Source organism: Mobula birostris, chromosome 31 (genome assembly GCF_030028105.1).
Source record: "Mobula birostris isolate sMobBir1 chromosome 31, sMobBir1.hap1, whole genome shotgun sequence".
Lineage (NCBI taxonomy): Eukaryota > Metazoa > Chordata > Chondrichthyes > Myliobatiformes > Myliobatidae > Mobula > Mobula birostris.
Genome location: NC_092400.1, coordinates 9,006,304 through 9,034,016, shown reverse-complemented (window position 1 = coordinate 9,034,016; position 27,713 = coordinate 9,006,304). Strand labels below are relative to the sequence as shown.

The 27,713-nt window shown below is 40.1% G+C and overlaps 1 protein-coding gene and 1 pseudogene across 2 annotated transcripts in view; both read right to left on the bottom strand.

Annotated features, from left to right (window-relative positions):
• Positions 1-27,713, bottom strand: part of rfc5 (replication factor C (activator 1) 5) — a 76,591-nt gene that overhangs the window by 9,987 nt on the left and 38,891 nt on the right. For both annotated transcript variants that reach the window (XM_072248014.1, XM_072248015.1), the window contains exons 6-9: positions 21,935-22,094; positions 14,883-14,964; positions 14,664-14,793; positions 11,367-11,444 (exon numbers count right to left, since the gene is read on the bottom strand). In XM_072248014.1, coding sequence (XP_072104115.1) covers positions 11,367-11,444; positions 14,664-14,793; positions 14,883-14,964; positions 21,935-22,094 — 450 coding nt within the window. The remainder of the gene's footprint in view (positions 1-11,366; positions 11,445-14,663; positions 14,794-14,882; positions 14,965-21,934; positions 22,095-27,713) is intronic.
• Positions 713-1,447, bottom strand: LOC140190703 (ER membrane protein complex subunit 2-like; annotated as a pseudogene).

The following is a 27,713-nucleotide window of genomic DNA, read 5'->3' as shown; positions in this document are numbered from 1 at the left end:
CTGCAAAAGTGAGCAGGTGACTATTTGTTTACTTTAGTCCCCACCCAATGCTGCATACTGCCCGCTAACCGCCTCCCAAACCCAAGTGACAAATTACCTTAACCCAGAGTGAGGATGCATAGCATACAGACAATAAATAGATATATGGTTTCTACATCCCAACCCCTAATTATTAAAACACTATAATAATTACAGCTACGTATTACAAATTAGGAGACATGAAATCTTTAAGGATAAACATTTACATATTATCAACACATTTTAATATTCATGCTAATATCTTCTTTCTTCTTTAAACAGTCATCTAGACCAGAGGTTTCTAGTACTTAGCCCAGTACAGAGTGATCTTTACCACCACCCTTTGTCAATTCAGTAAGTCAAGTCAATGTCATGAAGTCAAACAACCAAAGTAAGTGAAGCTTCTACACCTGTAGCTGTAGCTACTCAAATCTCTGCCTCCTGTAGAAGAGAAGATCTTGGTTATAGGCCTGTCCAGACAGCCGATCTTGATCTTGATGCACACCTGCTGCACAAATCCTCTTCTGTCTGGAAAGGTTTGAATCACTCTTCCTGAGATCCATAATTTATGAAGCACTGTGTTATCAAATATAAGCATAATGTCTCCTGGGGTTCATGTGGCATTGTGGTCTTGTTGATTCTAAAAGTGGAATGGCACCCCTCTTCCCCAGGCTAGATAGTGCCCTTGGGTACTTCATGTACTCAGAACCCAGTGTGCTTGGGAAAAGTACTTTCAAGAGACTTCCAGGTTTTCAAATCCACCTTGACTGTATTTCACCTCTGTGAAATGCTGACAGTAAAGTTGACTCTGAGTGTTGGTCATCATAAATTCTTCCAAGAAAAATGCAGCTTTTTTCATAATTGTGCACATTGAAATAAAGCTCTGTTAGTCCGTGCCATGCCTCTTGATCTCCAACAAACTTTTCCAGATAGTCATTCACTTCCCTGATGGCTTCAGCGGTTTCCATGTTGCTGTGTTTGTTGGATCATCCTGCAGTATTACATTGTACATCTTGTTGGCATTATCAAACCTTTCAAGTGATTCAAATCACGTGCCGATCTATCACTTCACCCCAGTGGCCGCCTGAAATTGCTTGTGGAGTTCATGCAGACATTGCAATGCCAAATTGTTACGAATGTAGTCAAGGACAGCAATCATCACTTGTTCATGATTCAAATGTCATCCACAAGTTTTGAAGCATAATCGTTGATCGACTATTCACTAACATCAATAATCTGTTTACTATTCTATTGTTCTCATCTCACTTTTCTCAACTTGTCTGTCACACATTTCCTCCCAGGTCACACCAAACATCTCCGTAACTGACACCGTATTGTCAGCTGCACCTTCCGCTGGTACTTTAACCTGATGAAACATTGACTCACGTTCTGCCACGATCACCACCGGTTCCTTTCCGAATCTGGTCATTACTCCAATCAGTGAGCTAGTAAGATCTCAGCATTAGTGATGTTCCCTGAAAAACCGCTCAGCAGTCAAACACAATATGGAGTTTCCTCTTTCTGGGGTGGTAAACAGGTGTGCAGCATGGTGTGGAATATACCAAACTTTCCCATCACTGCATACCAGATCCCCCTCAGGCACGCTCTCGGCAGAACCTTTGGAGATGATGTCCTTCATGAAAGTTGTGTAGTCAGTGTGAAATGACAAATCCCTGCTAAACTTCTTCCTTAGATTTAGAGCATGCTGTTCTGTCATCTTCCTATTATTTGGCATGTCAATCTCCTTTCTCAAAGAAAAACTAATCTGGTAGTGGCCATCCACTAGTTTTGAAAATTTGCAACCAGCTGCATGAACTCATGCTCTTCTCTTGACAAACCGGGTTGTTCATCCTGACTGTATTTAGGGAAGTTTGCTTTAAACTGCTACTGCCAAAGCTCATCCAAGTTCAAAACTCAGATCCTGTTAACCGTCAGCTCTGGCTACGCACATTCTCTTTCATCACCATTGACTCCTTTCAGAAGTTCATTCACAGTCCAACCAACATTGTTCCAATTGCATCATTAACACTGCGAATCACTTGCAATGGCTTCAATACCTTAGGCACATTAGTGCCTATCAGCAGCTCGATTTCTGAATCAAACTTTGGCAAACAGACATGTTTCAGGTGTGACGGGATCCTGAATTATCCCTTATGAACTGTGCTTTTAAAAAGAGACAGCTGTACAGCACAAACATATTGTTATTAAGAGAGAGAGAGGCGAAGGTTGCTCACAGTTTGTTTGGAATTTCTGCAAGGACCCTGCTAGCTTCTGAGTTCCTACAGAGAGAGATGGGAGGAGCTACTTGATGGACAGCTGGTGTTCAGCATGGTGAAATAAATACAAGGTCAGCTGGTAGACAGACACATGATTTTGGACACTGGATGAACTTTGTTGTGCCCACAGAAAGGTGTGTTTTTAGACGATCAATCAGGAGAATCGATCAGTGGCTCTCGCAGTGTGGAAAAGGTGTGACCGGTGGGAAGTTATTAGTATGTCCAACCCTCGCCTGGGTTGATAACTCCACCACAGAAAAAGGTCCCCTTGTTGTGGTCTCATTCGGTGACTACTAAAGGATTTCGGAGGATAACGGGAAGAATTGACGGCATCGGCTTACTTGGGCAACCACACCTCTCTCTCTCTCTCTCCATCACAACTCAATATCACGAACTGAACTGAACTTTACTTATCATCGTAAAACTGTATCCATTTACACTTGGGCTTGAAGAAGCTTGGTTTATATATATATATAAAATCATTGCTAACCTGTTTGATTTCTCTGAATTTATATTACAGTATTGCGTAGTAACTAATAAATAGCATTAGTTAACAGCAATACCAGATTCCAAGGTGTTTTCCATTTCTGCTGGTTATTTAACTCGTCACAGGGTACTATCCCGGAGATCCCTCTGTCATGGAATGTTTCCTCTGTGGACAGGCATACTTTCCTGCATATAGACATTTGGTAGTTCACAATAATTTTCACCATCTAAGCCAGCCACTTCCAATCCTGAAACAATGTAGCTATTCACAACCTTCTCTTGATCCATGGTGCACAAGATAATGCACGTCCTTTTTTCCTGTGAGGTTCAGCTTGTTAATGAGGCCCACTGTGCAAACAACTGTTGTGCTCTCTTGCTCCTGAAAACCACAAGTAACCACTGTCTTGTTACCCCTCTTAGACTTGACTCGTACTAGAACTATGGGAAGGGTACAATCATGATCGCCAGCCCCTGCAAGGCATCTGGATACCAGAGCACTGCACACTACTGCATATGATTCTTTCAAGACTTGCTCTGATTCTGCTCTCCTTTCCCATGAGTGGATATGAAGTACGCTGGGATGCTTAAAACTGCATACCTTGCATGAGAGACGCTTCCTGCAATCTTTGCTGATGTGTCCTGTACACAAACAACCAAAGCCGACACCATTTTACTTTAGGAAGAAAATCTTCTCACTATGAGCCCTTTTCTCCGGCTGGGGGCACAAATCCAAACTGTGTCCACACCCTACACTACAGTGCAGGCAAACCCTTTTGGCTGATGAAACTATTTTCCTCTCTTTAGTTTCAGGTTCAGTTTTTTAGCTTTACTTCTCAGTGGCCACAGTAGTGACAAAGCTGGTTCCTTCAGCTCTAGAATGAAGTTGTGACTTTTATTCACACCTTTGCTTATTGCCAGTGATAGAGCATCCTGTACGTTCCCAAACAGCAGGTATGTTATATTCTTTACCTGTCTTTCAATAAAATTAACAATGTCAATGAAAGTAGCCCTACGGTTGTGCTTTTCTTGCAGTTCATAGGACACCCTAAGCTTAAAGAACAGTTTCTTTATAAAGTCAACAAATTGGCAGGCATGTCCATTCCAGCTCTCCCATGCATTGCATTTCTTCCACAGCATTGCAACAGCCTCTAAGAAAAAGACTATAATCTTGAAGAGCTTTCACATCTTCAGATTTGATGGTTACCCATGAAAGAACTTTTACCATGGTGGTGGGTGGAATTTTCTGTTCATTACCAAAATGTTCCTATAGTAAAGCCTTAGATTTGATATATTCTCTCTTAGGGTCAACATACTGGTAACTTCTAACAAGTTCTCTAGGGCGACCCCTAGTGTACTGTTCAAGGAAATAGAGGCATTCACTATGGTTGTCAGTTTTGCTTTCACTGTTTTTAAAGGCCCTCATGAATTGACCACGATTGAAGATTTGAATCTCTCTTTCAGGCAAAGATGAAAGGCGTTGTTATGACAATAAGGTTATTTTATTTTGCTTTCTCATAATATCAAAAATACTGTTCTGATCTCTATAGTCAGAAGCAAGAGTTCTTCCACGTTATTAGTGAATGTTCCCTGAACTGTTGCGACATGGCATAGGTTCAGAGTGCCTCAATAGTGCAGGCTGAGAGTAAACGGTCCTGAACTACCTCTTGGGGATCTTTTTAAAAACGCAAACACGAGGAAGACTGCAGATAATGGAAATTCAAGGAACACACATCAAAGTTGCTGGTGAATGCAGCAGGCCAGGCAGCATCTCTAGGAAGAGGTACAATCGACGTCTCAGCCCGAAACGTCAAATGTACCTCTTCCTAGAGATGCTGCCTGGCCTACTGCATTCACCAGCAACTTTGATGTTTGTTTCTTGGGGATCTTGTTCATGTTTCCCTGACACTTGAGGAATGAATAAATCAGTACTGGCATTGGGTGTTTTTGTTTTTCTTTGTGCCTTTTCAACATAGGAATTCATGCCATTGGACTGTTCTGTTGCACCATTTTTAGCACCTGACACACTTGAAGCACTCAGCACACTAACTTATGCCATCTGTCCGGCAATTTCTTCCTCCAACTTAAGCTGTTCTTTTCTTTTCCATAGCTGTTCCTCTTGCTCTTCCAGTGCATGTTTGTCCTTCAATAATCATTGACATGCTAAATCAGCCTCTGCTTTAATGCATGCAGAGGAGGTAGTTGATACGGAAGATGTTCTTCCTGCAACAGAGCTCCATAAGCTAGTCCTTCTGTTTTCAACATAGGACGCACTGTCACTTGGTTTCACATTATCTTGTATGTTATCTGTTGTATCTGGAGTCATAACATGCATTGGAACTTGAGAAACATTGTCTGTTGTAAGATGAGGAATGTCTTCATTTATTGCAGCAACATCAGATTGAACATGGCCATCAATGTGAAATGCTTGAGCTAGCCATTGTTTCATATCCTCTTCGAATGCACTACTGTCTTTACCAATCAGTGCTTATGAACCATTCACTTTGTTTTTCAAGTTCATCCTAGGGCAGCTTAGTGGCAGCTTCACAAAGGTTAGTCAAGTTCTCAAACTGAGATTGCACTTATGAGCCATTTTCTTTACTTTTCATAAGATCCTTAATTAATGGTATTAAACCTTTGACTTTGTTCACATTTATTTTACATTCCTTTGGAAGACTTTTGCGACCCTCCATTTCAGAGCCACCGACATCAGTCCAATCCTTTGATCCACTCATGTTCACAAAACGTGCTGGCAGAATTCCGTTCAATCAACACAGGCAACAAACACACTATTCGCGCATCAACCAAACCAAATAAACAGTGTTCAATTCAAATGTCAGCAACCTGGACAATATTTCAGCAAACACGAACTTTACAAACCACACAAGAAGCCAGGCCTTTCAGCACTCCAATAAAACAGAACGACAAAACATCAGGAAAACACCACACAATCAAGCTACGGTCTCCAATGGACAGGCAACATGACCACTCAAACTGTGTTCAATCCATAAACTCACAGCATGAATCAACACAAAGCCACAGGTAGGCCTGTTGCTTCAGCCGCTCACATTGCCGATGTGCCTGCTCAGTGTTGTGATGGTAGTTATCTCAAATAACTGCCTGGAATTTCTTTACACTCCCTTGTGTTGAAATTCTTTTTCCACCAACAGGTCCGAGCAATCCTCTTTGTCCAGAACGTGAAACACCGTGTGAAGTAGTCTGTGCTGATGGCTTTGCCATAAACTGGTGCTTGTTTGGTATACAAAACTTTTCGTTGACAAAATGTAGCAACTACTTGAAAACAAGCTAAAAGTCACTGAGAGGCTAAGTGAGGGAGTATCACACTGTATGACACGCTTACAACTAAATAAATTCCAAGTCGAAAAAGTATATTTGATCCTTTATTAAAAACCAACAATAAAATCATTTGACTCTTCTGCAACTCATGTAAAACAAAACTAGTAAAACTGGATCAAATTCAAAGACAAGCAGGCAATGAAAAATATACGTTTATTTTAATGCTGCATGCCGTCCGCTAACTGCCGCCCATACCTACATGACAATTACCTCAATTCAGAGTGAGGATGCGGAACGCAAATACAATACAGACAATAAATAGATAACGCGACTCCTAAAGGTGGTACTTGTAGACAGAAGGCACATCAGCTAGATTTATAAAATTTTCCTTTACTAAATTTGAACCCAGTCTTGAAAGTGGCTTTCAAACTGCACTGGGTTTAACCACAATTTGAGCACACTGCAATTTGAGCAGCTTCTCAGTTTGTTTCATATTGCTCTTTGATAGCAATTTTAATATGCAAGCCCAGTAGTCAATGGGCTGATTTACAAAGGCCAAGATGAACTGTGCATTGAGACCAATTCTGATTGAGTGATTTTATTAATGGAATATAGGGCACATGACACTATGGGGAATGAAAATTGTAGTAGAGTGCCAGAGGGCACAGAAGTTGTCTGTGGTCTGGAGGAATTGAGGCAACTGAGAGGCCGGGGATCCATCAGGCATTCGACTGTAGCCTTCAACTGAGCACATACAATTGGCCCTCCTTATCCGCGAGGGATTCGTTCTGGGACCCCTCGTGGATATCAAAAAGCGCGAATGCTCAAGTCTCTTATTCAAACTGTCTCAATGCGGTGGACCTTAGGACCCAACGGAACCCCGGACCTTATTTAACCTGTCTCAGTGCGGTGGACATTAGGACCTGGTGGCGGAGCTCTGAATCCGCACCGTTTCTGTTCACGAAAATAATCACGATCATGATTGAAAATAAAGTGGAAATTATAAAGCGATCGGAAAGAGGTGAAACACCATTGGTCATTGGAAAAGTGTTAGGCTACAGTTGGTCAACGATCGGAACAATTTTAAAGGATAAAGTGAGAAAGGCCCTGCCCCAATAAAAGCTACAATTATTACTGAGCAATGCAGTGGTTTAATTATTGGGTTTTGGGGTGTTGGGTTTTTAATCCTCCACATCAACCTGGCTCGGGAGCGGTCTGTCACTGGATCGAACTTGGGAACTTCTGTTCCCAAGCACGGCGCTGAAACATACGTTTCTTGAGTGTTTTATATGCATAGAAAGGTAAAATATATACTATATACTAAGACAAATGTTTGACTAACTGACGCTAAATAATACCGGATGTACCTGTTCCGACTTACTTAGTAAGAGAACTCCCGTTTTTTTTCTGATCTCGATCCACGATAACGTATGCATATCCTCCCGTGTACTTTAAATCATCTCTAGATTACTTATAATACCTAATACAATGTGAATGCTATGTAAATAGTTGTTATACTGCATTATTTAGGGGACAATGACAAGAAAAAAAGTCTGTAAATGCTCGAACAACAAGTGGTGGAAGAACACTTCCAGGTTTTTTCGATTCATGGTTGGTTGAATTCGCGCATGCGGAACTCGCGGATAAGGAGGGCTGACTGTACTCTGCTTTGATTATGTGGCATAGGACCTCGTTGGTCACTAGATCTATCTGGAAAAACATTCCTAGTGCCCAAATGACAGAGCTGTTCCTCATCTGGGCATATCCATTGCAAAAATATGTTCCTAGCAATTCCCCATCTCTATCACTTTAAACAAGCAGACAATAGACCTTTTATTTAAAAGCTAGATAAATCTTGTACAATAAGACCTCCTGCACCATAGAATCAACCTGGCAGGTGGGATCAAAAGCACCACAGAGTATACAAAAGCGCCCTAACTGTGCTTCTGGCAGAGGTATTTGAGGGACGGGGCACAAAACAATTTTCTATTTCCCACCGAAACTAATCTATGATTCTCCCAACTTTCCACCTAGCCCTGGTCCTGCCCCTTCCCATCCATGACACAACCCAAGAAAAAAGAAATCTTGATCTTAGCCAGATTAAGGAATGGAATTTATCAATGCACAATAAAAATGTTTTTAAAAGGAACAAGATTTGTACATATATTTAAATAAATATTGTACAATTGCTCTCCTCAACTTTTACTAAACACGATTGATGGTTTAGACTGTTATTCTAATACTCAAGCTCAATATTACCTTTTCAAAATGTTTACTAATTTACAAAATATCACTGATCTGCTTATTTCTCTATCAGTTAAAAGCTCTATGTTACTAATGTAAATGCTATTATGTTAAATATCTATGGTGCAAACATACTAGATCAGAAAATTAGTTATGATACACAGGCAATATTGTTTAGCATATTTCATTGGTCCTGTGGAATTGAATCATCTGGATGATTTCTTGGTAACTACAGTTGTCATCATCATCATTTTGTGCCATGTCATAGGAGGTAGGCAACCATGGTCCCATGACCATGATTGTTCTCAGCAAATTTTCCTACAAGGGGTTTACCATTGTCTTCTTTTGTGCAGTGTCTTTACAAGACAGGTGACCCCAGCCACTATCAATACTCTTCAGAGATCGTTTGCCTTGCGCCAATGGTCACATAACCAGCACTCAAGATATGCGCCAGCTACTCACACGACAATCCACCACCTGCTCCCATGGCTTCACGTGACCCTGATTGGGGGAGGGGGCTAAGCAGGTGCTACACCTTGCCCAAGGGTTACCAGCAAACTAGCGGAGGGAAGGAGCAACTTTACACCTCCTTTGGTAGGGATGTATCCCCACCCTGCCGCCTTAGGTAGCTACAGTATATTTTCTATAACTCAGACCAACAGCTCAGGTGCAGGATTAGAAATAAAGGCTATTCTAGTTCTGGATTTTAAATTTCATTTGTGTATAATAAATACACTCACTAGATAAAAGATACAGCGAGCTTATAAATAACTAAAACTAAAGAAAGTGAGAATCAGAATCAGGTTTATTATCACCGCATGCGTTGTGAAATTTGTTAACTTAGCGGCTGCCGTACAATGCAATGCATGATAATATAGAAAAAAAGTAAAAGTATATATATGTATATTAAATAGATTAAAATAGTGCAAGAACAGTATCATATATTAAAAAAGTGAGGTCATGTTCATGGGTTCAATGTCCATTTAGGAATCATATGGCGGAGGCAAAAAAGCTGTTCTTGAATTGTTGAGTGTCTTCAGGCTTCTGCATCTCCTTCCTGACGGTAACAATGAGAAGAGGGCATGCCCTGGGTAATGGGGGTTCCTTAAAAATGTACATTGCCTTTCTGAGGCACCGCTCCTTGAAGATATCTTGGATACGATGGGGGCTCGTACCCAAGATGGAGCTGACTAATCTTTACAACTTTCTGTAGCTTATTTTGGTCCTGTGCAGCAGTACCTCATACAAGACAGTAATGAAGCCTGTTAAAATGCTCTCCATTGTCCAGCCATTAACAGAAATTAGGCCAGGTATAGGAAACTAAATTTTGACTGGAAGTTATAACAATTGACAAAATCTGGAAAAGATAGATCACTGAAAACCCAAATCTAGATTTAAGGATAATCCTACCCAGAAGTAAATATTCACATGGGAAGAAACTCAAGAATTTAAGTATAGTATAGTAAGCCATCAGCAAAACCAACTTGTTATCTTCTGCAATTTGTATTTTGAAATCTAGAAACCAAACATCTTAAAATAGCAAATAGTTTAAGCCGTATTTCCATATAAAAGAAATTATAACAATGTAGTTTTTTTTAAGGCATCCGTTAGTCTTGCGAGACCATGGATCTGCGCCTGGAAAGTCTTCACTCTCCACAGCACAGGCCTGGGCAAGGTTGTATGGAAGACAGGCAGTTGCCCATGCCGCAAGTCTCCCCTCTCCATGACACTAATGTTGTCCAAGGGAAGGGCAAGGGCCGATACAGCTTGGCACCAGTGTCGTCACAGAGCACTGTGTGGTTAAGTGCCTTGCTCAAGGACGCAACACACTGCCTCGGCTGGGGCTCGAACTCACAATCTTCAGATCACTAGTCGAATGCCTTAACCACTTGGCCACGAACGTAGTAATCAACAACTAACTATACCATTGAAGAGGGTTAACAATCTACAAGCACTTTTATCTCTACAGAACATGCATCTCATACAGCATTTTTATCTATTCACGCTGTGCCAAAAAAAATCAAATTACTTGATGCAGACACTACTGTTCTAAAGGCTCACTGAAATAAGAAATTTATAATATAATAAAAATGGCAACTAATCTCATGTTGATCAAGACAAAAGTATTGATTACAATAAGTACAGCAGTTTAGCAGTTTCATTTAAATCTTTGGTTATTAGTACACCAAACTGAAAACCTATCATAAATATTGAGAATGTGAATTCAAATTTATTAAAAATGTGGAAGTTGTTTAAAACAAATAATAAACTATTAAACTCTCACAAATAACGTATTACATCACTGCTATCCTTGCCACCCTTACTTCACAAGACTATTCCAAACAGAAGAAGCCATTGAAACAAATTAGATAGACAATTTATGCCACCAATAACCATATCCTGAATGTAATACAAGGGTGAACTAAGGAAGTTCCCTGCAATGTTTGAATAGTCACAGCAATTTTTAAAAAGTGCCTAGCTGAAAGGCTGGATGAGACTTTAATATATTATGCAAAAAATGTACATAGTGCACTTAGTAAGAACTGAAATGAAAAGACAATTCCGGCAATCTGACTTGAATGCTACCAACTGAGCCAACTGTATTCGTACCATACAACTAGGCAGCACCTTGAAATACAATTTTGAAGTAATTAGTCTTTCTGAGAAACTAACTTACTACATCTTATTAATTTCACTTGCCTCCCTGCAAACTGATGAAAGTTAGTTGATTTTTGTTGCAGCTGGTGATATATTGGATTTATCTGAATGTAAAATAAAATGGAAGGGACAATACAAAAATGTCGTATTTTCCTCATTCTTGATCTTTACTAAGGTAGTACAGTGAATGATACTGGGAATAGTACCAATCTAGTTTAATAACAACTTGCCAGAAAGATGAGTCTATGAGGTATTAATACACAAAAATTGTCAACAGATTCTTGGTAAGCATATACATTCAATATTTATAATATAATTTTTATAAAAAGTTATAAAATTATCACATGCAACAAAGCTAATAGTTTGTTTCATGAGATTCAATCTTCTTACCTCTGTGAACAAAAGTATGAACCTCAGTCAGAATATCATGCAGGGCTAAACCTTTTAACGTCTTTAATTCCATGATATCTGAAGAAAAAGTCAAGGCATTTAAATAAAATAAACGTTCCACTGATTCACCCATCAATTAAAAAGTCAAGCAGCCTGGCAAACTTGACCATTACACGTGATGAAACATGCTAATAATGTTTGTATCCTTGCATATTATGTGAAGTACATTGTACAGAAGTAGTTTATACAGTGAACTGGGGAACACGTTCATGCCATGAATTTGAAAGACTAACTATTTATATGGGAATATAAACATGCTAAAAGCTTAAGTCACTGACTGTAACTAATTTTTAAAAAATATATTTCACTTTTAAATTTATTTGAACTTGACTGCATCTGTACAGGTTTCCAAGTATATTAACTGAGCAGAAGTTCTATCTGTCTGCGAGTTATTTTGAATAGTTATTAAAATGATAATGATATGCAATAAATTAAAAAGATGATGTAATAGTATGGCAATACAAATCTTCAGAAAGGCCACAGCTGGTGCAGTGTATCAAGTTTTGCACTTCTCAATAGGAAGGACAGAAATCAAAATAATTGGAATTCTACTGGGTTAAAGAAAATACAAATATAACACTAGACAAGACTGGATAAGGCATGCAAAAAAGAGCAATGCTGCAATAAATTTGGGGGATTTCAAAATGCAGGTAGATTTTTGAAATCAGGTTGGTGTTGGACCCCAAGAGGGAATTTGTAGAATGCCTATGAAATGTGGCTTTTTGGAGCAGCTTGTAGTTGAGTCCTTCCGTTAGTGTTCTGTCACTAACAGAAGACCAAAAATGCGAGGGTGTCAGGGAGCAGAAATGGGTGTAATTGCTATTAGTAAAGAGAAGGTGCTTGGGAAACAGAAAAGTCTGAAGGTCAGGTAAGTCACCTGGACCAGATGGGCTGTACCGCAGGGTTCTAAAAGAGGTAGCTGAAGAGAATATGGGGGCATGATCTCTTAAGAATCAGCAGATTCTGGAATCGTGCCTGAGGATTGGAAAATTGCAAATGTCACCCCACTCATTAAGAAGGGAGGGAGGCTGAAGAAAATAAATTATAAGTCAGTTAACCTGACTTCAGTGGTTGGAAAGTTGTTGGAGTCTATTATTAAGGATGAGGTTTCAAAGGCACAAAATAGGATAGAATCAGCATGGTTTTCTAAGAGCACTATCTCGCCTGACAAATATGCTGAAATTCTTTGAGGAAAATACAAGCAGGATAGACGAAGGACAGTCGGTGGATGTTGTTTATTGGATCTTCAGAAGGACTTTGACAAGGCACTGCACGAGGCTGCTTAAGATGATTTGGATAAAGGAATTGATGTCTTTGTTGCCAAGTTTATGGACGATACGAAGATAGGAAGGGGGCAGGTAATACTGAGAAAGCAGGGTATCTACAAAAGTACTTAGATTGGGGGAATGGGAAAAGAAGTGACAGATGGAATATAATGTAGGGAATTGTACGGTCATGCATTTTGGCAGAAGGAATAAAGGTGTGGATTATTTTCTAAATGGGGAGAAAATTAATGATGAACTTGCAGATTGTGTCAGTGGTAAGGAAGGCAAATACAATGTTAGCATTCAAGCAGACTAGAATATAAAAGTCAGGATGTAATGCTGAGCTTTGTAAGGAATTGGTCAGGCTGCACCTGGAGTATTGTGAACAGTTTTGGGCCCCTCACCTCAGAAAAAGAAAGAGTTAACATATCAGGAGCATTTGATGGCTTTTGGCCTATACTCGCTGGCATTCAGAAGTATGGGGGAGGGGATGTCATTGAAACCTATCAAATATTGAAAGGCCTAGACAGAGTGAAGGTGGTGAGTAAATTTCCTATAAGTGGGGGGAGTCTAGGACGAGAGGGCACAGCCTCAGAATTGAGGGACATCCATTTAGAACAGAGATGAGGAAAAATTTCTTTAGCCAGAAAGTGGTGAATCCGTGGAATTCATTTCCACAGATGGCTATGTAGGCCAAGTCATTGGGTGTACTTAAGGTGAAGGTTGATAGGTTCTTGATGATTCAGGGCTTCAAAGGTTACAGGGAGAAGGCAGGAGAAAGGGGTTGAGGCATAATAAATCAGCCATGATGGAATGGCACAGCACTCGAATGGCCAAATGGCCTAATTCTGCTCCTACATCTTATGGTCTTAAGACTGTAGGCTGCTTCTATCTGAGAAGAAGTTTAGCGATGATTTGACGGTTGCTTAAATTGGTACAGGACACATTGGTGGACAGTTTCTCAGGATTCAGAGGCTTATAGACACAAGCTTAAAAACGATAAGTTCCCCTTATTCTCACTTCCATATTCCAAAGGATTTTCCCTACTATTTCCACCATTTTCAATATAACACTGCAGCTAAACATTATCCTTTTCCTTCCTTTCTGTTCTCCAGAGATCATCTCCTCTGCAAACCACTTGTCCACCCTAGTCACTGATCAGGAGTTGTAACATCCAAGTTTTCCCACTTCCTTTCCATTAAGCAATATCCCAAGCACTCCAAACAGGTAAACCACCACTACTTTTTTAACTTCTTTGAAATTAGTATCCTGTAAACACAGGTTATGATATGGTTTCCTCTATATTTGGTCACCCAAATGTAAGTGAGCCTATTACTTTACTTTTAATTCTCCATCTCCTCTCCACTCTACCCAAGTTTGACCATTTAGACTATGCTGCTGATTGAGCAATTCACAAGCTTCTTTTAGCATTCAACAATTTCAGATAACGACTGCTTACAAATTTTTGTATAGTAGGATCTGCAACTCACATCTATACCTTCTCCCATTATTACACACTTCTGCCTTGCTCCATTTATTTTCTTGTTTAATCTTCTTCGCCTATATCACACTTTGCAAGTTTTCCTTCTGCTTCTCACTTTCGTTTCCTCTGCACTTGCTTAAACCCAAGTTAATTCTCTTACCCTTTTCTGAAAAGACGTAATGAAAAGTCCCCAGTCCTGAAGAAGATCCTCAGCCCAAAACATCGTTTATTCATTTCCATAGATGCTTCCTGACCTGCTAAATTCCTCCAGCATTTTGCCTGTTGCTTTGTAATGAAAAGACATTGACTTGAAATGTTAAGTCTTCCTCTTGTACAACGGCAAAGGTTGCCTGGTCTATCCATTTTGTTTTATTAGCAACTGGTTGGGTTGAAGGAACTATTTCCATGTAATTCTGTTTGTTATTTTAAAATAAATGAAATGCTCTGTTAACAGTATGTAATGTCTTCTGGCTTCAGTTAAAAGGATACTCTTATATGCAGTGGTGAAGTCTTTGTTGAGCATCCAATCAAGGATGTTTGCGATATCTGATTTTAGTGGATGACCCGTGCAGGTGTACACTGTATCCTCAGTCACTTTGTCATACGCCATGTTTGTACTCTAATAATTGAGAACACAATTGCATTAGTTTCAGTGCAATCAACAAATAACCAACAATTGTAATCCTGTACAATATAAAAATAGCTCACTTGCAAAATATTCAAAGATCGTCGCATGTCACCATTGGAAAGAGTCAAAATAGCCTTCATTCCATCTGGAGTTATGTCCACTCTGTAATGACATGTATACAACTTATTTTCCTTAATTTATCGGTTATTGCAGATCAAAAATTTATAGGAGCTTTTTTATTCTTGTAGATCCTTGCAAGATATTGCTGATTAATATTCACGTGACGTCCTGGACTGGGCCTGACTGAAGTTAAAAAGACAAGATAAAATTTGCTCAGCGGAAATGGTATAAATGATTTAAGCCTGAAATGCAAAAGAAAAATGTTAGAACTGCTCAGAAGGTCAGTGAAGGAAAACACAGAATTGATGTTCTTAATAGATGAGTTTTCATCAGACCTGATGTCATGATGAAATGCGATGGCCGTTAATTAGCTGTGATAAGCATACATCTGAAATATAATACTTCGTATTTTTCTGCAAAAATGTAACTTAGAACAAGTGCAGGCCATATTTGATTAATAAAGGGTGGAACCAAATTTATCTAACCGCCTCTACATGTTGAACACCTTTATAATTGGAATTCATTGTAGCAAATGAAAGGCAGAAACACAAGACAGCTAATAATATTGTAAATTTAGATGCAAACTGGTTAGTATATCTGCTGAACTACAGAAAACAGTGGTGATAATGGAGAAGTGCCTAAACCGGAAGGTGTGACCAGTGGAATCTTTCACTAGGCAGCAACTATTGATCTCAATAAAAAGGATTTTGATGATTGGAGAGAGAGCTGAATATCCATGTTTACTGCCAAAACTAAGCTAGGTACTATAATCACAGCAGATGGAAGTTTCACATTATAAGCAGTTTGTGTGAACAGTCAAAACAATGGCACATGAATCTCAAAGGTGGCACATGTGAGATTACCCACTCTGGCCCTACAGAGTTCAGAACAGAGTATTCTGTAAATGATGAATCGAACTGAAGCAGTGAAGATTCCAATGGACCAAGAGATCTATGCTCTAGATTACTAAAACTAAGTGACCTTAATAAAAGTAAAATACATTAATTCAAAAGGTAATGGAAATGCTGGCCTTTTCTATCCCCTTGTAGCCAGTTATCAAAAGTACAAAGCCCTATAAAACAACACCAGTAATATTATGAAGTTTTGGCTTGGCACTAACCCTTTCAGAAAGACTTAGAAACTTAAACAAAGTGCAGTGTAGATTTATACCAGAATGAAACTTGTCACAGAAAGGTTAAATTACAAGAGAGATGACATATACTTGGGTTTCAGAAGCTCCAGGGGCATATTGATTAAGAAATTTAATAATGTATTAAGGGAAAACTAACAAGATTTTCTGCTGGTTATACAGTCCAAGGGGGTGGGAGTTGGGGAACCAATATCTCTAGAGTAAGATCTTTCAGAAGCAAGATTAGGAAATCTTCTGAGCATGGAAGTTAATAGAAAGCAGAAAAATGGCAATTACTGTCATGTCAACTTAAATCCAAAGTGGAATAGAATTTTGATACCTAAAGATATGCAGTGATGTGGAGTACATATTGGAATTTAACCACACATCAGCCATACATTTAACAAATGCTGAACAGACAAGTAAATCTAACCTCAGTGGAAAAAAAACACCCAAGATCACCTCAAGAATCAGTCAATGGTCAATACTAAACACCCAGCATGAATTGATAAAGAAAATTTATCCAAATACTGCCAACATAAGTGGTCATTCAAAAAGGCATTTTATGAAGAACATCCCTGTGGGCCTACTTACGAAATAGAAGTACATGATAGTACAGAAAAGTTACACTTTAGTTCAAAATTTGCTGAAGGACAGGAGCAGGGATTAGCAGAGAAAAGAAGAACAGAAGTAAAACCAGAACATGTTGGAAACAGTTGACAGATCAAGCAGCAAATGAAAGTCAATGTTTCAGGCCTGAGACCTTTGGTCAGAACTACTTCTGAAGGAGGACCTTGCATCTTAAAAGTTAATACTGTTTCGCTTTTTGTAGATTCAGTCAAGTACTTCCAGTATTTCCTGGTTTTAGATATTCAGCCCAACAAGTCTGCTCTGCCACTCCATCATGGCTGATCTATTATTCCTCTCAACTTCATTTGCCTGCTTTTTATCCGTAATCTTTGACACCTTAACTAATCGAGAATCTATCAACCTCTGCTTTAAATATACTCAATGACTTTATTTACGAGGCCATCCATGGCATTGAATTGCACAGATTCACTACCTTCAGCCAAGAAAAAATCTCCTTATCTCTGTTCTAAAGGACATCCTTCTATTCTGAGGTTTTGGCCTCTGGTTCTCGATTCCAGCACTATAAGAAACATCCTCTCCACATCCACTCTACCTAGGCCTTTCAATATTCAATAGGTTTCAATAAGATCCCCCATCATTCTTCTAAACTCCAGTGAGTACAGGCCCAGAGCCATCAAATGGTCCTCATACGTTAACCCTTTCATTCCAGGAATCATTCTCTGGAACCTTCTCTGGACTCTCTCCAACACCAGCAAATCTTTTCTCAAAACTACCCTCAATACTCCAATTGCATTCTGACCAACACCTTATAAAGCCTCAGCATTACATCCTTCCTCATATAGTCTAAATGTCTCGAAATGAATACTAACATTGTACTTGCTTTCCTTACCACCAAATCAACCTGCAAATTAACCTTTATGAAATCCTGCACAAGGACTCCCAAGTCCTTTTGCACCTGTTTTTTGAACATTTTCTCCCCTTTTAGAAAATAGTCTATGCTTTTATTCCTTCTACCAAAGTGCATGACCATATACTTCACTACACTGTATTTACCTGCCACTTCTTCGCTCATTATCCCAATCTAAGTTCTTCTGCAGACTCTTTGCTTCCTCAACACTACATGCCCCTCCACCTTTCTTCACAATGTCTGCAAAATTAGCCACAAGGTCACCAATTTTGCCAGCCAAATAGTTGACATATAATGTGAAAAGAAGTAGTCTCAATACTGATCCCTGTGGAACACTACTAGTCAACAGCAGCCAACCAGAATTGGCCCCCTTATTCCTACTTTTTGCCTCCTGCCAGACAGCAATCTTCTATTCATGCTAGTACCTTTCTTATAATAACATGGGCTGTTTCCTTGTTAAGCAGCTTGATGTGCAGCACCTTGGCCTTCCGAAAATCCAAGTGAACAACTTCCACTGACTCTCCTTTATCTATCCTGTTTGTTATTTCCTCAAAAAATTCCAACAGATATGTCAGGCAAGATTTCTCCCTAAGGAAACCATGCAGCCTTTGGCCTTCAAGTGCCTCCAAGTACCCTGAAACCCCATCCTTAATAATGGACTTTTATCTTGCCAACCACTGAAGTCAGGCTAATTGGCTTATAATTTCCTTTCTTTTGCCTACCTCCCTTCTTAAATAGTGCACTGACATTTGAAATTTTCCAGTCCTCCAGAACCATTCCAGAATCTAGTGATTCTTGAAAGATCATTACTAATATCTTCACAATCTCTTCAACAGCCTCTTTCAGAACCCTGGGATGTATTACCTCTGGCCCAGGTGACTGATCTACCATCAGACCTTTCAGCCTTTCAAGCACCTTCTGTTTAGTAACAGCAACTGCACTTACTTCTGCCCCCTAACACTTTAGAATTTCTGGCAAACTGCTAGCATCTACCACAGTGAAGACGAATGAAAAATACTTACTAATGTAATGTCCGGGTTCATATTTTTACTGTTATGCTGTACATATTTCATTTAGCAGTTCTGTAAGAACAGTCTGTTCTGTTTTCAGCTTCTTTGGGTTATTGTTGAAGATAAGAGATGAGGAGAAATATGTGCCATCCTATTAGGGTGGTCCAATTAAGGAGAGTTTTCTATGGTGAGGGACACCAAGGCTGGTCTTGGGCTTGTGTTCGGCGCAAGATGGAGAGAGAAGACGCTGGGGAGAACTGAGCGTAGCATACAATCCAGTGGGAGACTCATCTGTTTGAGATGGATTGCGAGCGACGTTCAGAAGGAGGTGTGTGCTTTCATGTTGGCCGAGGGCCCAGCACGTGAGTAACAGCGAAGTTCAAGATGAGCTCCAACTTGTGCACATTTGACTGTTTAATTAGAATGGGTCTTTTCTTTTTTGCTGGTCTTTACTAACCCTTCAGTTAAGATTCATAAATACAATCCCTTTAATCATATGCAGTGTGTTGCCTGTTATTTTGTGGCACTAATTTGTAACAGGGTAGCAAATTACACAGCACCCACACAAATCGGGGTTTGGGGTGGAATAAACCGTCTCAATCTCACAAGTTTGGTGGGACTTGACAGTGTCTTCCCTAGACTTACGCAGCCAAGGAAACCAAGGTGTTTCATTAAGATTGTCTACCATTTCTTTGTCTTCCATTACTACCTCTCCAGAGTCATTTTCCAGTGGTCTGATAACCACCCTCACCTCTCTTTTATTCTTTATACATCTGAAAAAACTATTGGTATCCTCTTTTATATTACTGGCTAGCTTATCTTTGTATTTCATCTTTTCCTCTCCTTATGGCTGTTTCAGTTGCCTTCTATTGGTTCTTAAAAGCTTCCCAATCCGCCATCTTCTCACTAATTTTTGCTATATTGTATGTCCTCTCTTTTCCTTTTATGTTGTGTATTGACTTCCCTTGTCAGCCACAGTTGTCTCATCCTCCCTTTAGAATACTTCTTTATCATCAAGATGTAGTTATCCTGTGCTTTCCGAATTGCCCCAGAAACCCTAGCCGTTGGTGTTCTGCCATTATCGTTAATAGTGTCACCTACCAATTAATTTTGGCCCCCCCCCCTCTCATGCCTCTGTAATTCCCCTTACTCCACTGTAATACTGATACACCTGACTTAATCTTTTCCCTCTCAAACTGCAGGGTGAATTCTATCATATTATGATCACTGCCTCCTAAGGGTTCCTTTAACTAAAGCACCCTAATCAAATCTGACGAAGGGTCTCAGCCTGAAACGTCCTGACGAAGGGTCTCGGCCTGAAACGTCGACTGCACCTCTTCCTAGAGATGCTGCCTGGACTGCTGCGTTCACCAGCAACTTTTATGTGTGTTGCTTGAATTTTCAGCATCTGCAGAATTCCTGTTGTTTACGTAATCAAATCTTGTTTGTTACACTACACCCAATCCAGAACTGCCTTTTTCCTAGTGGGCTCAACCACAAGCTGCTCTAAAAAGTTATCTCATAGGTATTCTACAAATTCCCTCTCTTGGGATCCAGCACCAACCTGATTTTCACAACCTGCCTGCATATTGAAAACACCCATGAATATCGTGTAACATCGCCCTTGTTACATGACTTTTCTGTTTCCCATTGTAATAAATATCCCACATCCTGGCTACTGTTCAGACGCTTGTATACAGCTTCCATCAGCATCTTTTTACCCTTGAAGTTTCTTAATTCAACGCACAAGGATTCTACCTCTTCTGATCCTCTTTCTAAGGATTTGTTTTCATTTTACACCAAAGGAGCCACTATAACCACTCCGCCAACCTTTCGATACAACGTGTATCCTTGGATGTTAAGTTCCCAACTATGATTTCCTTTCATCCACAACTCAGTGATACCCATGTCATACCTGCCAACCTCTAACTGTGGTACAAGATCACCTGCCTTATTCCATATACTGCATGCATTCAAATATACCTGTAACATCTAAAGTTCTGAACTCATCACCCCATTACAATTTTGCCCCTATGTTATTCAACTCATTCCATTGACTGCAATTTTACCCAATCACCTGCATGTCCTTCCTCACAATCTCACTACACACTGCATCGACTTGTATACCAACTGCCCAATACTCAGCCATATCACACCAGTTCTCAGCTCTGTGCCAGATTAGTTTAAACGCTCCCCTGCAGTTCTAACAAACCTGCTCATAAGGACATTGGTCCCCCTCGGGTTCAGGTGTAACCTCTCCTTTTTGTATACGTCACACGTTCCCCAGGTGTAATCCCAATGATCTAGAAATCTGAAACCCTGCCCCCTGCACTACTTCCTCAGCCACTCATTGATCTGTACTACCATTCTATTCTTGCCATGACCAGCATGTAGCGCTGGAAGTAATCCAGATTACTAACTTCAAGATCCTGCTCTTTAGCCTCTTCCCTAACTCCCTACACGCACTGTACAGGACCTCATTATACTTTCTACTAAAGTCATTGATGCCAATGTGCACCACAACCTCCGGCTGTCACCCTGCAGCTTCTCTGAGACATCATGGACCCTAGCACCTGGGAGGCAACACAACATCCTGGTGTCTTTTTGCAGCTACAGAATTTGTTATCTGTCCCCCATCAAGTCTCCTATCACTTTGCCTGACTTTACCCTTCCCTGCTAAACCTCAGAGCAGGTGACAGTGCCACTGGCCTGACTGCTGCTGCTATCTCCTAATAGGTCATTTCCACTCCCCCCCCCCCCCCCCCCAGCAGTATCCAAAGGGATATACTTGTTGCTGAGGGGAATGGTCACAGAGCAACCCTGTTATGACTGCTTATTCCCTTTGCTTCTCCTGGTTGTCAAGAAACTACTAACTGAAACTTGCACTCTGGTAAAAGTCTCATCTATGATGTTCTCAGCCTCCTGAATGGTCCTGAGTACATCCAGCACCAGTTCCAGTTCCTTGACCTTGTCAGTCAGCAGCTGCAGTTGGTTGCACTTGCTGCTGATGTAGTCATCAGGGACCATGATATCCCACATCTCACAGATTTCAAGTTTCTTGAATGTTGGTTAAAATTTTATTAAAAGCACAGGGGTGGGTGGGAAAGTTGCAGCTTCTGGAAGCTGCACGAATTGGCATTTTGTAAAACGCTGTTTTGTACAAAATTAGAATCTGCCTAGGTTAATGCACAATGCAATGTGTGAGATCACACTAAAAGATAGAGATTATACAACTATCTCTGCTAAAAATGTCTTTTGCAAGTCTCTACCAGTTAAAAGATTTAATAGGCTGTAAAAAAAAAAGTTGTATTAAAAAAAAACAAAATCAGACTGTATAGTTCCATGTTTCACACTAAGAATAACTCAGAGACTCACTTTTCTTCTTGGATGACATATTCCAATCTTGGAATCATTTGTTCTGTTGTCAGTGGTCCAAAGCGGAACCTAGTACATCGAGACTGTAAAGCAGGGATGATCTTTGACAGGTAGTTACAGATCAGGCAAAACCTTGTGTTTTCTGTAAATTTCTCAATCACTGCACAACAAGCAATTAATAATTTTGATTTAAGAATGTATAGATAGCATTTTAATAGATTTAAAAGCTTAAAAGAAAATATTCCTTTGAGATGCCAAAGTACAGGAGCTCCCCGGGTCACAAATGATCCAATGCATGCCAATCAAAACTACATCAATTCTCTGAAACGTTTTCAGGATAGTAATAACAATGTTTCATGGTATTCATTAATGACTGGATACAGTTCATATGCCATTAGTTTAATTATGGTACATATTAGGATGATCATTCAATAAAATGAATGGATTATAAAAAGTATATGTAGAATATTACTATAAAAAGAAAGAAGTTTCTGACTTACAGAAATCTTATGTACTGTACAGATCTCAGACACTGAGTCCTTATGTAACCCAGGGACTGTCTATATTCACAGCATCTTCTAAAAAAATGTCATTTCTAATAAAATTGACATTACACTCATGAGTTCTTTATTGAAGAGTTAATTTTCACACAGTTAAATGGAAATATACATAAATGGAAACATCACTTTGAATAAAAATTTCAACATGTTCACACAACAAATAATCAACTGCTCCCAACAAGGCAGGAAATTTAAACAAATAAAATAAACTCAACACACACAAAATGCTGGAGGAAATCAGCATGCCAGGCAGCATCTATGGAAAAAAGTAAACATTTGATGTTTTAGGCCAAGTCCCATCATCAGTCCTGATAAAAGGTCTCGGCCCGAAATGTTTTCTGTTTACTCGTTTCCATTGATGCTGCCTGGCCTGTTGAGTTTCTCCAGCATCTTGTGTGTGTGTTGCTTCGATTTCCAGCATCTGCACATTTTATTGTGTTTCAAATTCAATTTTTTGTGTCATCAAACTTCAAGTCAAAGAGTAGTGACTAGAATACTGGTTACTTCCCTGCAATTTCAGCCAAAGATTGAAGTGCATTATTCAGGGGAAGGGTATGATAACATAAGGAACAAATATTAACAGAAAAATACATCTCATAAAATAAATACAGTGGATTCCATTTAATTGGGAGACACCAGGACCAATACATTTTGGCCTAGTCAAGCAACTGCCCCAATTAGACACAAGACTATAAGACATAGCAGTAGAATTAGGCCATTTGGCCCATCAAGTCTGCTCCACCATTCAATCATGGTTGATCCTTTCTCCCCTCCTCAGCCCCACTCCCCAGCCTTCTCCCGTAACCTTTGATGCTGTGTCCAATCGAGAACCTATCAAACTCTGCCTTAAATACACCCAAAAACCAGGCCTTCACATCTGCCTGTTGTAATAAATTGCACAAATTTACCACCCTCTGGCTAAAGAAATTTCTCTGCATCACTGTTTTAAATTGACACCCCTCTTTCCTGAGGCTGTGCCCTCTTGTCCTAGACTCCATCACCATGGAAAACATCCTTTCTACATATACTCTGTCTAGGCCTTTCAACATTCAAGAGATTTCAATGAGATCCACCCCCCCACCCCCCCAACCGATCCTTCTAAATTCCAGTGAATGCAGAGTCAGAGCTATCAAACGTTTCTCTTACGATAACCCTTTCATTCCTGGAATCATCCTTGTGAACCTCCTCTGAACAATGCCAGCACATCTTAGATGAGGAGCCCAAAACTGTTCAGAATACTCAAGGTGAGGCCTCACCAGTGCCTTATAAAGCCTCAGCATCACATCCCTGCTCTTGCATTCTAGACTCCTCGAAATGAATGCCAACACTGCATTTGCCTTCCTCACTACTGACTCCACCTGCAAGTTAACCTTTAGGTTGTTCTGCAAAAGAACTCCCAAGTCCCTTTGCATCTCAGATTTTTGGATTTTCTCCCCGTTTAGAAAATAGTCCGCACATTTATTTCTACTACCAAAGTGTATGACCATGCATTTTTCAACACTGTATTTCATTTGCCACTCTCTTAACCATTCTCTTAATCTAAGTCCTCCTGCAGCCTACTTGTTTCCTCAACACTACCTGTCCCTCCACCAATCTTCATATCATCTGCAAACTTGGCAACAAAGCCATCTACTCCATCATCTAACTCATTGATATACAGCATAAAATGAAGTGGTCCCAACACTGACCCCTGCAGAACACCACAAGTCACTGTCAGCCAACAAGACAAGGATCCTTTTATTCCCAGTCACTGTCTAACTATGCCAGTAACTTTCCTGTAATACCATGGGCTTTTAACTTGGTAAGCAGCCTCACGCGTGGCACCTTGTCAAAGGCCTTCTGAAAGTCCAAATATACAACATCCACTGCATCCCCTTTATTTATCCTACTTGGAATCTCATCAAAGAATTCCAACAGGTTTGCTAAGCAAGATTTTTCCTTAAGAAAACCATGCTGACTTTATCCTATCATGTCCTGTGTCTCCAAGTACTCCATAACCCCATCCTTAACAATTGACTCCAACATCTCCAACATCACTGAGGTCAGGCTAGCTGGTCAATGATTTCCTTTTTGCTGCTTTCTTCTTTTCTTAGAGAGTAGAGTGACATTTGCAATCTTCCAGTCCTCTAGCACCATGCCAGAGTCCACTGTTTTTTAAATATTACTAATGCCTCCACAATCTCTACCACTACTGCTTTCAGAACCCTAGGCTGCAGTTCATCTGGATGACATATATACCCTTAGGTCTTTCAGCTTTTTGAGCACCTTCTCCCTTGTAATAGTATCTGCACTTACTTCTCTTCCCTCACATCCTTCAACATCTGGCACACTGCTAATGTCTTCCACACTGAAGACCAATACGAAATACTCATTTAGTTCAACTGCCATCTCTTGGCCCCCATTATATTTTCTCTGGCCTCGTTTTTCAGCAGTCCTCTATCCACCCTCATCTCTCTTTTTTTTACATACTTGGAAAACCTTTTACTATCCACTTTGATATTGTTTGATAGTTTGCTTTCATATTTCACCTTTTCCTCCCAATGATTCTTTTCATTGCACCCTGTAGGGTTTTAAAAGTTTCGCAATCCTCTGTCTTTCCACTAACTTTTGCTTTGTTGTATGCCCCCTCTCTTGCTTTTACATTAGCTTTGACTTTCCTTGTTGGCTAGGGTTGTACTAATTTACCATTTGAGTACTTCTTTATTTTTGGAATACATCTATCCTGCACCTTCCTCATTTCTCCCAGAAACTCATGCCATTGCTGCACTGCTGTCATCCCTGCCAGCATCTCCTTCCAACATACTTTGGCCAGCTCCCCTCTTATACCACTGTTATTTCCATTACTCCACTGAAATACTGCTATGTCAGACATTACTTTCTCCCTATCAAATTTCAAGTTGAACTCAAGCAAATTGTGATCATTGCCTCTAACGGTTCTTTTACCTTAAGCAACCTAATTACCTCCGATTCATTATGTAACACCTAATCCAGTATAGCTGATCTCCGAGTAGGTTCAATGACAAACTACTCTAAAAAGTACAATTGTCCATGTGTCATTAGTTTAGGTAGATCGTGCTTGTCTATTACTATGACCCAGAAGAAGGTCAGACCACATTTTATGAGTAATTAATGCAGAAAATTAGGGTTGAGCTAAGAAATTGCAGGGGTAAAAGGACGCTAATGGCAGTTATTTATAAGCCTCCAAGCAGCTGCAGTGATGTGGACTACAAATTACAACAGGAAATAGAAAAGGCTTGTCAGAAGGCAGTGTTATGATAATTGTGGGGGATTTTAACATGCGAGTGGACTGGGAAAATCAAGTCGGCACTGGATCTCAAGAGAGAGAATTTGTAGAATGTCTGTGAGATGGTTTTTTAGAACAGCTTGTTGTTGAGCCCACTAGGGGATCGGCTGTACTGGATTGGGTATTGTGTAATAAATCGGAGGTGATTAGAAAGATTGAGGTGAAGGAACTCTTAGGAGGCAGTGATCATAACATGATTGAGTTCACTGTCAAATTTGAAAAAGAGAAGCCGAAATCTGATGTGTCGGTATTTCAGTGGAGTAAAGGAAATTACAGTGGCATGAGAGAGGAACTGGCCAAAGTTGACTGGAAAGGGACACTGGCGGGAAAGACGGCAGAGCAGCAGTGGTTGGAGCTTATGCGAGAAGTGAGGAAGGTGCAAGACTGGTATATTCCAAAAAAGAAGAAATTTTCGAATAGAAAAAGGATGCAACCGTGGTTGACAAGAGAAATCAAAGCCAAAGTTAAAGCAAAGGAAAGGGTATACAAGGAAGCAAAAATTAGTGGGAAGACAGAGGATTGAGAAGTTTTTAAAAACTTACGAAAGGAAACTAAGAAGGTCATTAAGAGGGAAAAGATTAACTATGAAAGGAGGCTAGTAAATAACATCAAAGAGGATACTAAAAGCTTTTTCAAGTATATAAAGAGTAAAAGACAAGTGAGAGTAGATATATGACCGATAGAAAATGATGCTGGAGAAATTGTAATGGGAGATAAAGAGATGGCAGAGGAACTGAACGAGTATTTTGCATCAGTCTTCATTGAGGAAGACATCAGCAGTATACCAGACACTCAAGGGTGGCAGGAAAGAGAAGTGTGCGCAGTCACAATTACGACAGAGAAAGTACTCAGGAAGCTGAATAGTCTAAAGGTAGATAAATCTCCTGGACCAGATGGAATGTACCTTCGTGTTCTGAAGGAAGTAGCTGTGGAGATTGCGGAGGCATTAGCGATGATCTTTCAAAAGTCGATAGATTCTGGCATTGTTCCGGAGGACTGGAAGATTGCAAATGTCACTCCGCTAATTAAGAAGGGGGCAAGGAAGCAGAAAGGAAATTATAGACCTGTTAGCTTGACATCAGTGGTTGGAAAGTTGTTGGAGTCGATTGTCAAGGATGAGGTTACAGAATACCTGGAGGCATATGACAAGATAGACAGAACTCAGCATGGATTCCTTAAAGGAAAATCCTGCGTGACAAACCTATTACAATTTTTTGAGGAAATTACCAGTAGGCTAGACAAGGGAGATGCAGTGGATGTGGTATATTTGGATTTTCAGAAGGCCTTTGACAAGGTGCCACACATGAGGCTACTTAACAAGATAAGAGCCCATGGAATTACGGGAAAGTTACATACGTGGATAGAGCGTTGGTTGATTGGCAGGAAACAGAGAATGGGAATAAAAGGATCCTATTCTGGTTGGCTGCCGGTTACCAGTGGTGTTCCACAGGGGTCCTTGTTGGGGCCGCTTCTTTTTACATTGTACATCAACGATTTGGATTATGGAATAGATGGCTTTGTAGCTAAGTTTGCTGATGATACGAAGATAGGTGGAGGGGCCGGTAGTGCTGAGGAAACGGAGAGTCTGCAGAGAGACTTGGATAGATTGGAAGCATGGGCAAAGAAGTGGTAAATGAAATACAATGTTGGAAAGTATATGGTTATGCACTTTGGCAGAAGAAATAAATGGGCAGACTGTTATTTAAATGGGGAAAGAATTCCAAGTTCTGAGATGCAATGGGACTTGGGAGTCCTCGTACAGGATACCCTCAAGGTTAACCTCCAGGTTGAGTTGGTGGTGAAGGCGGCGAATGCAATGTTGGTATTCATTTCTAGAGGAGTAGCGTATAGGAGCAGGGATGTGATGTTGAGGCTCTATAAGGCACTGGTGAGACCTCACTTGGGAGTACTGTGG